Source organism: Tigriopus californicus, chromosome 9, assembly GCF_007210705.1.
Source record: "Tigriopus californicus strain San Diego chromosome 9, Tcal_SD_v2.1, whole genome shotgun sequence".
Taxonomy (NCBI): domain Eukaryota; kingdom Metazoa; phylum Arthropoda; class Copepoda; order Harpacticoida; family Harpacticidae; genus Tigriopus; species Tigriopus californicus.
Genome location: NC_081448.1, coordinates 8404954 through 8419156, shown reverse-complemented (window position 1 = coordinate 8419156; position 14203 = coordinate 8404954). Strand labels below are relative to the sequence as shown.

General features: G+C 42.3%; 2 protein-coding genes across 3 annotated transcripts in view; both read right to left on the bottom strand.

Moving 5' to 3' along the window:
- The window catches only part of LOC131886582 (mannose-binding protein C-like), an 11660-nt gene extending 2629 nt beyond the window's left edge, over nt 1–9031 (bottom strand). The window contains exons 1-3 of the mRNA XM_059234955.1: nt 8725–9031; nt 8527–8648; nt 8365–8437 (exon numbers count right to left, since the gene is read on the bottom strand). Coding sequence (XP_059090938.1) covers nt 8365–8437; nt 8527–8648; nt 8725–8959 — 430 coding nt within the window. The 5' untranslated portion in view covers nt 8960–9031. The remainder of the gene's footprint in view (nt 1–8364; nt 8438–8526; nt 8649–8724) is intronic.
- Nucleotides 9032–9201: 170 nt separating this feature from the next.
- On the bottom strand, nt 9202–12734 carry LOC131886580 (TATA-binding protein-associated factor 2N-like). 2 transcript variants are annotated; one of them, XM_059234953.1, is made up of 4 exons: nt 12606–12734; nt 12159–12423; nt 10698–11821; nt 9202–10406 (listed from the first exon to the last, which is right to left on the bottom strand). In XM_059234953.1, exons 2-4 carry the CDS (start codon nt 12375–12377, stop codon nt 9398–9400), a joined length of 2352 nt encoding a protein of 783 aa, XP_059090936.1. In that variant the 5' UTR covers nt 12378–12423; nt 12606–12734; the 3' UTR covers nt 9202–9397. The 2 variants fall into 2 exon arrangements, with proteins under 2 accessions (XP_059090936.1, XP_059090935.1); XM_059234952.1 differs by lacking the exon at nt 12606–12734 and having other exon boundaries at nt 12159–12501.
- Between the last annotated feature and the right edge of the window lie 1469 nt (nt 12735–14203).

The following is a 14203-nucleotide window of genomic DNA, read 5'->3' as shown; positions in this document are numbered from 1 at the left end:
TAAAAAAAAACTCGCCCCAGCAATAGTCCTACTTCCATCCTCAAACCGGACTCAATCCCGCGTTTCCATCCTAGTGTAAAGCCGCCCTTGGTCTGACTAAAATCCTGCAACAAGATCAACACCTACATATTCCCTGCAAATATTTGAGGGAAGGAAATTAAATCATGAAGGAGAGAATTGGACTTCATTGTTTGAACTAGCCTGGATTGTCGAGGGCTTGAAGATGCTCTCGAGACGCACGTTAAGTCTCGACGGTCACTACAATCATAGGTTTCTAAACACTGGACGTCGGACGAACTACCACTTGGCTGGTAAAATAGTACCATGGATTGTTTCCTGGGAATTGTCAAAAACCGGTTTGTTATATTGTTTAGACAACCGAGTGGTCGGCCGTCCGACATCCAGTGCCTAGAAATCTATGCCACAATTTACCCTAAAACCCGGGTTGGGAGAAAGCTCATGAACGCTTTTGAAAACGGACAGTACTAAGTACCTTCCGTACCTCCTCTGAATACTGTGTTGCAATCCCAACATTTCGAGGCTCTTACAATTCGGACATTTAGTCAAGCGTCGGTACCATCAAACAAACGATCCTGCCAGAGCTTGCCTAAACCTCCCCATACGAGAGCGCTCTCTCATATCCTCAATGTTCCTAGTAAAACATCTTTGGACCAGCTCGAGCTTTTGCAAACCTGCTGAACTCATTGGAGCCCAAATGGGCGAGGCATATAGGGCTAGTCAAGTAAACGCGTTCATGGACAANGTTATTCCATGGAGTCAACTCAAAGACAACATTCCCAGCCAAACCGCACTGTGCATGCATCGGATTATGACATTTTTTTCCATTTTACATGCTTGTCTAGGCAATTAGCATTGTGGTATTGAGCCAATTTGATTGTGCGTTCACTGATTAACACCAAACATGCTCATTTAGTAGGGTTTTGTAACACAACTTGCTCACAATCACAAGATTATTGAAAATTCACTGGGCGAATGGTGCGACTTGACTGTAATGTTTGTCTTAGTTCTGTCTCCCCAAAATGCCCAAAATGCCCAAAATCAGGGTGCCAGACCACATTTTTCCTTGAATTTACTTTACTTGACATCCCCTATTGAAGATGCGCCTGAACAATCGACTTGTAGATAGCTAGCATCATGATACTATCTCTGGACTTAAAAACGTATGATATATCCAACCACATGTTTGAAAAGCTTTGCCCACCTTCAACTGGATATGCTCATCGAACTCTCTCTTATTTTGGAGGACTAAACCTAAATTCTGGACAAAACCTGCTCGATATTTTTTCCTTCATTATCTACGAGCGGAGTGTTTAAAGCCGTCGATCCAAAGGTCATTGAGCCGAATCTCATTCCATTCAAGGCCATATTACTCTTAGCGACCCAAGAGTCCACATATTTTGGGGCAAGATCCTGGAAACGTGCTATAATCGCCTTATTTCTGCGCTGAAAACACTTCTACTGGTCCTATGGATTCATTTCGTCCATGTATAAAGAAACAATTATGCAACCTGCATATTGGTTCTGAAAAACATGAAATGGCATCACTAACTTCGTGTCAGTCTTAGACCAAGGATAGATGTATCTGGTCCGTTGTTTTTGATTTTGAGCCCACCTTTCAATTCAAATCTTATTCCGATATACGCTTCAAATTGTGTCATTCTGAAGAGAAAGGATGTGAGATTGAGAATGCCACTTATCTTGCTTTATGAAAGACGTTTGTTTTTTTAAGGCCGCTACGTTTCACTAAACAAACAAGACAGTTCGGTTTCTTGGGTAAAAAGATGCTTATGGCTGTTGTTTGGGAATAAGGTCGAAACGTGGAGAAGTGTTAAATGCTTTTAGTATCCTAAGACATATACAAAACGAGCACTAAATTGCCAAAATTTGTTTGATGTCCAAACTTAACTGTTCCTGCCCTTCTTGCCCCAAAGTATCCAGACAACCCTGTAGATTTGATCAATGACCTGAACCAAACAACCGGAATTTTGACCATGAGCTTCTGAAGTGGGGCAGTGAAGGTGATGAAAAGGAGAGGATCTAAAGTGGAGCCCTGAGGACAGGGACGAGGAATTAATAAAAGCCATTGTCTACCACCTGGCAGAAATTGGTGGCAGAAAATGGCAGAAATTGGTCCAAAATAAGTGGTAAAAAATGGCAGAAAATTGCCAAAAATGGCAGAAAATAGAATTCTTTGCATCATTATAAATCATCTTATCTAGGATTTACTATCACTTCCGTTAATTTTTAAGCCTACCTGTTTGTAGTTTTGATACGTTGGGATGGGTATTTTGCATCGAATGTGAGATACAACCACTAAACGTCATTGGAGGTCGGCAACTTCGAAAAATTTATCATTTTCCAAAGGTGACTAATTTTGTTTTTGCACAATTCTTTAGTGAAGTCATGTTAGGTAAAACATTCCTTTTTGTATTAATCTTAGCCGCTAATTTTTGTTTGATAAATGATCATTCAATGAAAGAAGAGGCAATCTCTCGTAAAATCAAGCATAGGGGCAATTTGGAGTATTTTTGCATTTCGGCCATCATCAAGTTCACAGTACATAAGGGATTTGCCGACATTAGCTTGAGATTTATGCACTGGTCTGAAGGTTTTTTCCTTCTAGCCCAGTGTATGATGCAAAAAGGATTTTAATTTTTATTGATTCTGAAACGGATACAAAAATATCGTATTGTAGTAACATTTTTGGACAAAATTATTGACCGGAACATGTGAAACTTTGACTTCAAAAGTGACGATTTTAGATCAGTTTGAATTTCCCGCCCTTTTCCTTTGACAGAGATTGCTCTGATTGCTCCTTCAGGGTTCCTTGACTTTGCTCACCCGCACTTTCAACCAATGACAGACCTTGTTTACATTTTGCTAGCATTTTGTGACGTAAGGCCGCTGAATCCCAATTGGGGTGTGATCGAGTTTGAATTTTGCCACCACAATCGATTGGAGTCAGGGATGCCACTTGACCAAAACTTTTTAAAGTCAAAATGACGACAATTGCATTTAAAAAAGTTATATCGTATTCAATAACCATTTTGATGAGTGTGAAAAAAAGTGTAAGTGTTGTGGCTAGGCCTTGGATACTGCAAGTGGTCTATGGATACTGTTATCAATTCAATCAACCATCAAACAGTATAAATATCAATATTTGAGGAACATTTTGCATTTCAGCCAATGCTGTATGAATATGTTTTGTAGCAAAGGACACTTGAAAAACTTATCCAACCCATATGATCCTTCTTGTCTTTGACATCTTTTAGAATCAAGATCGGCCATTCTAAACACCGGCGGCCATTTTTGACCACCTTCAAACAATTTCTGCCATTTATTGCTACTTTCTGCCACTTTCTGCCATTTTCAGCCATTTTCAGCCACTCGTGGCAGAGAGTGGCAGAAATTCGATCAATCTCGATTTTTCCCATCACTGCCTGAAGAACACCAAGCTTAACATCATGCACGTCACTAAGGGGTCCCCCAATCTTGACCAATGGTCCTTTTCATTCTCCTCTGCATTCTCTTCTTGAGGATAAACTGACGTATAAGGACAACCTGACGTATAAGGACAAACTGACGTATAAGGACAAACTGACGTATAAGGACAAACTGACGTATAAGGACAAACTGACAAGAATACGCTCTAAGATGCCTGATTTGAACAAAATACTTATCGCTGAACAACTTCTTGTTGATACATTCTAACACCATAAATAGACCACTAACTCTTCCGAGAGACCTTTCAAATCCTGAAAGAGTGAAATTATAAACTCTTTTTACCTTCAAATTGAAATAAACAAGCACCTATATATTGAATACTTGTAGCAGACCAGCGACTTTTTGTGGTCATCCGTTAAATTCTTCCGTTAAGTTGTCCTAAATCACTAAATTCAAGTTTAAAGAAAGTGATTTTTTTAAAGTCAGTCATCAAGAACTTGTACTATATTTCTTTTCCAGATTTATTTGCGTCATTACTTAAACGCAAACAATCTTGATTAGATGCAACTAAACTCACAATCAACTTCTTCCTTTCTACAAAATGTACGCTAAGCACCTAGTATCCATGCAATTTCAAATGCATATATGAATTCAATACTTATTTTACGTCATGAAGAGCATAAACTTGCAACAAATTGTAAAATACTGGGTTGTAATCTAAAAAGCTAATGTTATCAGTAACTATATCTTAGCGTTAAAAAATATTCTAACCTTTAAATCAGCAATTGATTTATCAATATTCAAAGCAATAAGATGTGCCATCACAAAAGTATATGTTTCTTCTAGAAACTTACAAGCTTCTACGTATTTTGTTAGTAAGATTTCACAAGGAAAATGCTTTTGTAGTTGTGCATCCCAATTATTGAATGACTGATTGACTGATTGAACATATAGAGCAGGTTATTGAGGGACTGGAGAGCCATGAACCAGTCGATGTAGTTTATCTCGACTTGGCCAAGGCCTTTGACAAGGTAAATCATGGCCTTTTAGTTAACAGGCTCCATGAGATTGGGATCCAAGGCAAGGTTCTCAATTGGCTAAGAAGTTTCATTTGTGGTAGGAAACAATTAGTTAAATTTGAGGATCCCTTAGTGACATACATGATGTCAAGTCGGGCGTCCCTCAGGGCTCCAATTTTGGGTCCTCTCCTTTTCATAATCTTCATTGCTCCGCTTTAGAAGCTTGGTAGGTGTAATGTCAGTATCTCTTCTTATGCTGATGATACAAAATTGGTAGTTGGTAGGAATGGTCAGAACTCCGGTTGTCTGTTAGAGGTCCTAGACTAAATTTATTCCTGGGTTTCTGCGAGTAACATGGCTCTGAATGGAATGAAATTCCGCTCAATGACCTTTTGGTCGACGCCATTAGACACTCCACTATTAGATGATGAAGGTAAGGACATTGAGCAGGTCTCATCCATGAAGGATTTAGGTGTTGTCCTCCAAGATAATGGAAAGTTCGATGAGCATATCCAATTGAAAGTTGGTAAGGCTTTTCAATCATGTGGTTGGATATATCGTACGTTTAAGTCCAGAGATAGTGTCACGATGTACAAGTCGATTGTTCAGCCGCATCTTGAATATGCCTCTCCCATTTGGGCTCCAATTAGTTCAGCAGGTTTGCAAAAAGTTCGAGCAGGTCCAAGAGTGTTTTTCTAGGAACATTGAGGATATTGAGAGAGCTCTCGTATTGGGAGAGGTTAGAAAGGTTGGGATTGTACAGTATTGAGAGGAGGTACGAAAGGTATCTGATATTGTACGTTTTCAAAAGCATTCATGAGCTTTGTCCCAACCCAGGATTTAGGGTCAATTGTAGTGACCGTAGAGGCTTAACGTGCGTTTTGAGAGCACTTTCAGCCCTCGAGAATCCAGGGTAGTTAAAACAATGAAGTCTTCTTTCTCGGGCTCCTTCATTGTTCAATTTGCTGCCCTCAAATATTCGTAGGGCTTATGTAGGCGTTGATCCAATAGCAGGATTTATGTCAGACTTGGATAAGTTTTTGACTAAAATTCCGGATCAACCTTATATTCAAGGATTAGCCAATTCTAATTCGTTGGTCGATCAAATAGTATATATAAATAAAAGTCAAGTAAAATGAATAATCTTCTCGTCTTGAACTGCTGGGATTCCAATCCCAGTAGCGGTAAGGAAGTCCGCAAAAAAAAAATTACATCCAAACACTGTTTGTATGACGTCAAATTCCATGATTTAATAATTCTGATACACAAATACATCTAGCAGGAAAATAAATAAATGAATTTTGTTTACAGTTTTACACTTTACAGGCATCTTATTTTTTTGAAAAACGGAATGAATGTAAAATTGTAAGGGCCATTGTGCCATTCCAATGTTGTTCCAAGATGATACTCTGCTTTTTGAAAATCCATAGTGCCACTGAACTTGAGCAATAACTAGTAATCTGTGTTTTGACTTGCTTCCCTGTTCTTTCTTGCGTTCACACTTTGCCTCAAAAGAACTTAGTTACTGAATTATGACCGTTTTAAGTGTCAGCCACAACAGAAGGCTCAGACACCTACTGTCCTACTTTTCTGTTTTGAAGTCACATGACTTGGGATGAAAAATTATTAAAAGCCATTTTCTACTACCTGGCAGGAAATGGCAGAAATTGGTCCAAAATCAGTGGCAGAAAATGGCAGAAAATGGCAAAAAATAGAAATCGTAATATTATTCTAAATAATCTTTTTCTAGTATTTACGATCACTTCCGTTAATTTTCAAGCCTACCTGTATGTAGCTTTGACACCGTGGGATGGGAATTTTGCATTGAATGTAATATACTACCACTAAACGTCACTGGAGTGTGAGCAAGTTTGAATTTGCCACCGCAATCGATCTGAGTCAGGGTTGCCATTGAATTAAATTTTTTAAGTCGAAATGACGACAATTGGATTTAATGAAGTTATAGCGTATTCAATAGTCATTTTCATTACTATGAAAAGAACTGCAATTGTTGTGACTAGACCTTGGATACTATCAATAGTCTAGGGATACTGTTATCAATGGAATCAACCCATCAAACAGTAAAAAAATTATACCCTAATTTCATTTGAAGAACATTTTACATTTCAGCCAATGCAATACCAAAATGCTTTTAGCAAAGGCCAATTGAAAATCTTATCCAACTCATATGATCTTTCTTATCTTTGACATCTTTTAGAATCAAGATCAGCCATTCTAACCACTGGCGGCCATTTTTGACCACCTTCAAACAATTTCTGCCATTTTTTTGCCACTTTCTGCCATTTTCTACCACTTGTGGCAGAAAGTGGCAGAAATTCGATCAATCTCGATTTTCGCATCGCTGCACGTGACCCTAGTTTACTTTGAGCGGTGACGTCAGGGAGATGAAGACCTATGGCGCTACTCTGACAAGGAAAGTGAGTCCTACTAAAATCACAGGACTTTCATATAATTTCATATAAGCCCTGAGGCCAAATTGCAAGCAAAAATGTTAAGAAAATTTCAGAACGGGTTCTATAAAACATTCGCATAAAACTGATAGTTTTTTTGTCCAAGAGGAAAAATATTTCTATTGAAATCAATCAAATTACAATTGATAATAACAATAATTGAACAATTTCGAAAGAAAGTAATTGCAAATGATAACATTTCAAACCCGTGTTATTGTAATTGATAACATTTTAAACCCGTGTAATTGTAATTGATAACATTTTCAAACCTGTGTCATTGTAATCAATAACCGGGTGACAGGAAAGAAACCGGACACTGTAAATTGCTATTTTAGGCCTAACGAAGCATGTTATGGAGTAAACGTATAAAACACAATTACCTTACATTACCTTACTCAAGAGCGAGGAAAGATTTTCCTCGCACCGCTCTTGCGTTTTCACCCAAACAATCATTGATATGATTTCTAAACAAATTGGCCAATTAGAAAGCAACATATTTCCTGGTGCCAAATTTAAATTTGGTCTCAATAACAACGATTTTTAGAAAGTGTCCGGAGACATTTCTGTCCCCCGGTACATTTATAAAGTAATTGACACAGTTCTGATAGTGGCTAAGAACATCCTAGCACGTAAAAAAGAGCGAACTATTCCTTGATCCAGAGATTGCTTTTTTTTCACAATGCTACCTCAGAGTTAGGGGCTTGGACGTTAACCGATATGAAAATACACTGGGCAAAGTAGTGAGCGAATGCTCATTCTGGGTAACGTCCAAGCCTTAAGTCAGAGGTACCAACGTTTTAAAAAACTCGTATCTGGACTACTAAAGTCAACCATCTTGTATTTTAAGCACTCAAATAGATGACGGTCGGTCCAAAATAGTGCAGAAGAATCAGGAATAGCGTCTGTGACAGGATGGAGTGTGAAAATGGATCCAAGGTAAGGCCAAATTAGGTTTCTGAATGGGATCAAAGGCGATCGTCAGGAATGATGAAAATATCAACTTTTTACCCCGCCGCACAGCACTTCTAATGAGAACTTTTCGAAACCTTGCAGGCAAATTCATCATTCGGCAAATCAACGTTCATTGTATTAAAATGTTATAACCTTTAACTGAGCACTTAGGGTGTACCTAGTCGTTCTGGGCTAGGTTAGGTGTTATTAGGTTAAAGTAGGTGTGGTTAGTTTAGGCAGGGGTTCCTTGCTTACGTTTATTGAAGAACACTCATCCTCTCTCAGACTGAGGTAAGGAAAATATCTTATTAGAAACCAAATCAAATGTTTATGTTTGGAAGAACATTTTCGAAGGGATTCCTTGGTTCGAATAAGAGCTTAATTTGTGACAGTCGTGTACAGGACACTGCAAGCTCTACTAGACAAAAATAGGACCAGCAAAATTGTCTTTAGTTTACCTCTGTCGCCTGGATCACCTTTTTTCCCCACAAGCCCAGGCAATCCTGCCATTCCCGGAGAGCCTGGTTCACCCTGCCGCAAAAGAGATGTATATATATTTAACTGGTATGCCTAGGGCCTTAATGCAACTTCGAGCAAGGACACGACTGTTGGCTTCTTACCTTTTGCCCTGTCTCAGGTTTAGTCATGATCGACTTTGACGTTTTCACAGAGAGATCATTCAAACGTGACTGAATGTCAATGACTTGCTGATCCAATGTGTCAATCATGTCCACCTTGTACCCTAGGTGTGTAATATAAATGAATGAGTGCGAGTTGAGCTAACTTCAACCTTCAATCGTTGATGTGTTCTGCAATACCAATTTGGTTAACGTTGTACGAGTTGAATAAGACTAATGGGAGGATCAGGAGGAGCAGAATCACAGTGGCAATCACGAGGTTAGGTAAAGACTTTTCCAAGCAGGTTTCCACCCAATACGAGCAAGTAGACCAATGTGTTCGCCATGTATACCAGTGGCTGAATTTTAGATCAGACGAGTGCCTGGATCCATCTTCTTCTTCTTGGCCGTGTTGCGACTCCAAACGAGTACTCATTGTAACTTTGGTTGGAGAAACGATTCTAAACCGCTAAGCACTTCAACTCAACTCAACTTTGAGTGAATGTCAACATAGCCCGAAACTCGTGCCCAATTTGAACATGGTACGGAATGACGCGAGGCGATAAAACGAGGATCGAGTACTCTTCCCTGCATGCAGATGAAGGGCTGTTTTGGTCTGAGGACCAAGCCAGCACTTTGTGTGATTGAAAGAATCATCGTCAGCTTTTGTTTTTCTCATTGAATGGCGTGATCTGAATTTATTTATTAGAATTAGTAGGTGAATGTTTAACATCGATGCATAATGCCTTGCCGTTTCACAGAAACTGTTCAGGGTAAATTATTGTTGTCGTCTTTGTTCAGTGAATAATGAAAGCCTGTGGACGGGCTTGGTCCACTTCTTCTCCTTTGCTGTTGTCGTCTTCCTTGTTACGGCTTATCGGAAATCGAATCCGGGGTCGGATCCAAACCCAAAGCTATCCGAAGCTCCACCAACATCAGAGGGGAAATTACCCGCTCCTCCTCTGGTTCCGCCTCCACCCACTCCTCCTCCCAATCCTGCTCCTGGTCCAAAACCGACACCGGCGCCTCTGTTTTGATTGCCTCGAGGCACGTCATGAGGAACAGGATCGTCAAAAGCAAAGTCGCCGTAGGGAGGTGCGTCATCATCCTGGGCTTGTTGACCACTATTGCCCCCATGTCGCAGATGTTCTCGATTAGGATTGCCGAGGCTGTAATCGTAGCCCCCATAGTCGTTGTGAACGCCTTGGGAAGGACCATTTCCGGGATCATAGTCATCGTATCCTCCTCCTTGCTCTTTGAATTCGAATTCGTCAGCGCCACCTCCTCCTCCCCCACCTCCTCCTCTTTGTCCGCCTCGGCCTCGGCCACGACCTCGACCGCCGCCGCCGCCACCAGCACCACCTTCATCGGCGTTGAATACGTCGGCAAAGTCATGAAATCCGTCGGAGTTGTCGTGGGCCTTATGGCCTTGCGCACCGTGGCCGGAACCGCCAAAGCCACCACCACCGCCGCCTTGGCCACCCGGGCCGTAGTCGTTGTAGTCCACGTTGCCACCCAATGCTTTATTGGCTCCAGGACCGTAATCGTCGTAATTTGGAGCCTTCCCTTGGTTTGATCCGTCATCATAGTCGTATGTTGGGTATTGTTCACCCTGGTTGTGATTGGGCCCATAACTGTACACCCCTCCAAAGCTGGAACCTCCTCGAGCTTGTGGTCTTAACTTGTGGGGATCGTGGAAGACAGGGACTCCCGATGCGGTTGTTTCCACGTCCTTGAACTCCAGTTTTGGAATTCTCCTTAGGGCAAACGAAGAGGCGAACATGGAGTGAGGCTTTTTGGGCACACCGATATCTTGGACCGCGTCAAATTCACCCGAGTGATGGCCAAAATTGTCCTGAGGAGATCGCTTTTGGAGTTGGCGGCTGAAAGAAATCGAAAAAAATCGAAGCTACTAATTGATCTTTCCCTCGATTGGTTGCATTTGTGACAACTGACATGGTGCTATGTACAGCACTGTGGCTGGCACGTGGAAACAATCAAGTTCAAGCTCCAGTAGTATGAACACCGGACAAAAATAATGTTCAAAGCCTGCCGAGGTGAATTAGAAAATTGTGTTGCTTTCTAATGTTGTATGTAGATTGGTGAATACCCTGTTGGTTAGTACGAGTTGGCGATTTTATGTATGAAGCTAAGTTATGAAAGCGCTTCTCAACCTGTTCGTTTGATAGAATCCACTAAACGGATGGTACGCCTGCGGTGCTTGCGTACTTGGGATGGCATACACTATTTGAGGGGTAACGGGGTGTGTGGTTTTAGGCGACAGATTCTCATGATAGCCCATCAGATATCCGTGCCCGCCTGTTTTGTAATGTTCCGGTGAATAATAATGTGTTGGTGTGGTTGGCTTCGAAGGATAAGCTTGAGGAGAGGCGAAGTTGTTCGGTGGCGAATAGCCTCCTGGTGTTGAGTATCCTCCTTGGGTGAAGTAACCACCGGGAGCAGGCGAGGGGTAGCCTCCTAAAGACGAGTAACCCCCCGTTGAGGCATATCCTCCGGGCACGGCATAGGCTGGGTTGGTTCCGTGCAATTCGACTGGCTCCAACGAAGAAGTGGTGGTAGTTGTGGCTGGAGGAAGAGCATGAGCACGATGTTCATTATGGTGATCCACATCTTCCGCAATATCATGATGATCATTGGATTCAAAGGGGTGGGGGTCATCCATCAGAAGCTCGGAACTCAAATCTGCATTAATGCTGGGCGACGCCACCTCATCATTGTCACGGCCTTGCCTAACATCGGTGGGCAGTTCCGTATCGTATGGAACGGTGGGTAAAACAATGGTTTCGTGCCGACCACTGTGGCCATAGCCATGATCATGCCCCTTGCCATATCCGCCGCCTCCATGGCCTTTACCATAACCACCGCCCCCATGGCCACCATGACCGCCATGGCCGCCATGACCCCCATATCCGCCTCCTCCTCCTTTACCCCCTTTGCTGGAAGAAGCCTTGCCTCCGTACTTCTTCTTGTGGCCAAATTGTCCTTTGCTGCCCTTGTGTTCGTCATGGAATTTTCCGCTTTGATCATAACCTTTCTTTCCAAAGTCATCGCCATGAAATCCTCCGGTGTGCTTGCCCCCCTTGAACTTTTTGCCTTTGCTTCCCCCATAATAGCCTTTGTAACCTCCGAATTTCTTGTGATATCCGCCATTGTCAAAGGAGTCGTAGAATTTGGTTTTCTTGCTGTATTCATTCTTGTGGTATGTGTTCTTAAACCCCTTGGTCTTGTGACCTTTGTTATGATGACCTTTCTTTCCATATTTCGCGGCTTTATGTCCCTACAACGAGAACAATAGAAGTGACATGAGCTGAAGAACACGATTTACGATTGAGAGGTATGAGGTAGTGCGTTGAGGCGCAATTTGATTGATTGTTTGCTCATTCGTTCGCTCGAGGAGCTGAAAAGGTGCTCTCGAACGAGAAAACGGTAGGGTAGATAGAATCCTGTTAGATAATCTCTGAGCAAGCCGCGTTCGTTCGTTTGTGAAGAATGATTTAGCAGCTAGTTTTCAGGAGTGTGGGCGATATTATGTACAGTTTAAGCAAGGAGTTTGGGAAGGATATTCAGAAGCATCGGACATTTGCCGTCAGAAGTATCACAAGCACAATATGCACCTTGTTGCCCTTGAAGAAATCGCCGTGGAACTTCTTGCCCTCGTGGTGTCCCTTCTTCTTCTTGTATTTCTTGTCGAAGTGCTTCTTGAAGTATTTCTTGCCCTTTTTGCCCCATTTCTTGCCTTTGTATCCCTTCACGCCCTTATCGCCGTAGTGCGCCTTGTGCTTTTTGGACTTTTTGCCACCTTTGTGACCATAGCCGGATGCGGCAACGGCCATGGGATCGATTTCGAGATCTTCTTCCTCGTTGTTTTCGACCTCCACACTAAAAGATAGAAAAACAACAATGTTCTTGACTACTTGGGCGAGTCCGGGAACAATGATCGTTGGATTAGATGGGTGGTGCCCATGTCCAAAACGGTCATAGTATGATCTGCGGCCAAAGCCGGAGTCACCCACGAATAGAAGAGAGACGAAAATTATTGATTGATTGGTGCATCTACGTACATGATGATCGCCTAAGGATTGGTGGTGTTGGTAGTGCAGTATTATGTAGTTAGCTTATGTTTTGTACTCGTTATAGGTGGGTGGGTTTGTGGGTAGGTGGGTGATCTTGTTGTTGTTGTGGTAGCAGTAGCAGTAGTAGTAGCAGTAGTAGTTGAAGTAATGTTCTTTCATTTCATCTGACAAATTTTGACATAGTACAGACAGCAGAAATGTGAAGGCAACATCCTGCTTGATCTGCACGAGTTAGACCACGAGGATAGTGAACAAAGTTCAAGGGAAATGATCGTCGCTCTCGTGAGGCGAAGGTGGGGGCCCTTGAACGTGATAGGCCACACGATTCACATGGCCCGTGATAAAGCGTCTCAATTTGGGCGAGATCCCATCAATGCCCGCCGGTTTGATCCCCGGGAAATATCGATGATCTCGGGGATTTAGAATGCGACGGGGCTGGTGATAACGAATATCTCGATAGAGCTTATCATAGTACGCATAGTTGGGTTCGTCGTAGAGTTCAAAAGGATCATCAGGAAAATCAGGATCATCAGGATAATCGAAACCATCATGGGACTCGCCGTACTCATCAAACATTCGGTCCTGAGCTATATGAAGAGCGGAGACGACCATGTCTGGACCTTTGGGACAAAGTGGTAGTGCTCCATTGGAGCTCGGGGACAGTCCCAAGGAAGGGGAGGAATAGAGGGACGATCGGCAATTGGCCAAGAGCCGCCGTGGCGATGAATCGCTTTCCAGAGGATAGTGAAACGATCGACGGGGTCGAACCAAAACAGACTCGCTCTGTGGGGGTGGGTTTAATGGGAGTGGGGGTAAAGTCTGGGAAATGGTAGTCAATCTTAGAGCAGGATGGAGAAGGGAAGTATGAGCACGAAGAGAGGAGGAGGGTGTGTCGGAAATTGGGGTAAAGGAGGAGGAGGAGGAGGAGCGGGATGAAGAATGTGCAGAATATGCCTGGGGTGAAGAAACTCTATCCTGGGAAGATGAAGCGACAGGATCGGTATTGATCTTGCGTTGAATTTGCGATTGATATTGCTCAGGAAAATGATAATACTGATGATGATGATGGTGGTGATGATGTTGCTGGTAATGATGATGTCGATGGCCGGATGGGGACATCTTCATCTTCCTGAAAAGATGAAGAATTGGTGTTGTTGTTGATGGGCGTGGCTTCTGGTTGTCGGATGATGATGATCGTCCCGCTCTTCCTGCTGCTTCGGCCCGCACCAACACAGAGAATGTAGAAGTGAAGTAGTAGTAGTAGCAGTAGTAGCAGTAGCAGTAGTAGTAGTAGTAGTATTGGTATTGTAGTATACGGAGATCAAGAATCATAATGGCAGAGGCTAAACGATAGAATTAGTAGTAAGAGTTGTTGACATTGTTGTTTTGTGATTGTATCAGTGGTAATTGTAGTGGTAATAGTTGTTGTTTTTGTGGTTGTTGTTTTTGTTGTAGTTGGCCTTATTTTGATGGCTGTGAAAGTAGGGATGGTGGTGGAGTAGGTTTTGTGGTGGTTCTGTGTCTCAATTGTGCGGGCTGCATTTTTGCTTTTTTCAAAAATGTGTTACAAGAAATGGCAATCATTG

Excerpts from the sequence above, each read along its gene's own strand:
- LOC131886580 (XM_059234953.1), bottom strand. The coding sequence starts at position 12,377 with ATGGCCGTTGCCGCATCCGGCTATGGTCACAAAGGTGGCAAAAAGTCC. Across the intron at positions 11,822-12,158 it reads ATTTCTTCAAGGGCAACAAG|GGACATAAAGCCGCGAAATA; the intron begins GTGCATATTGTG and ends TTCTCGTTGTAG. Across the intron at positions 10,407-10,697 it reads GGATTCTATCAAACGAACAG|CCGCCAACTCCAAAAGCGAT; the intron begins GTTGAGAAGCGC and ends GATTTCTTTCAG.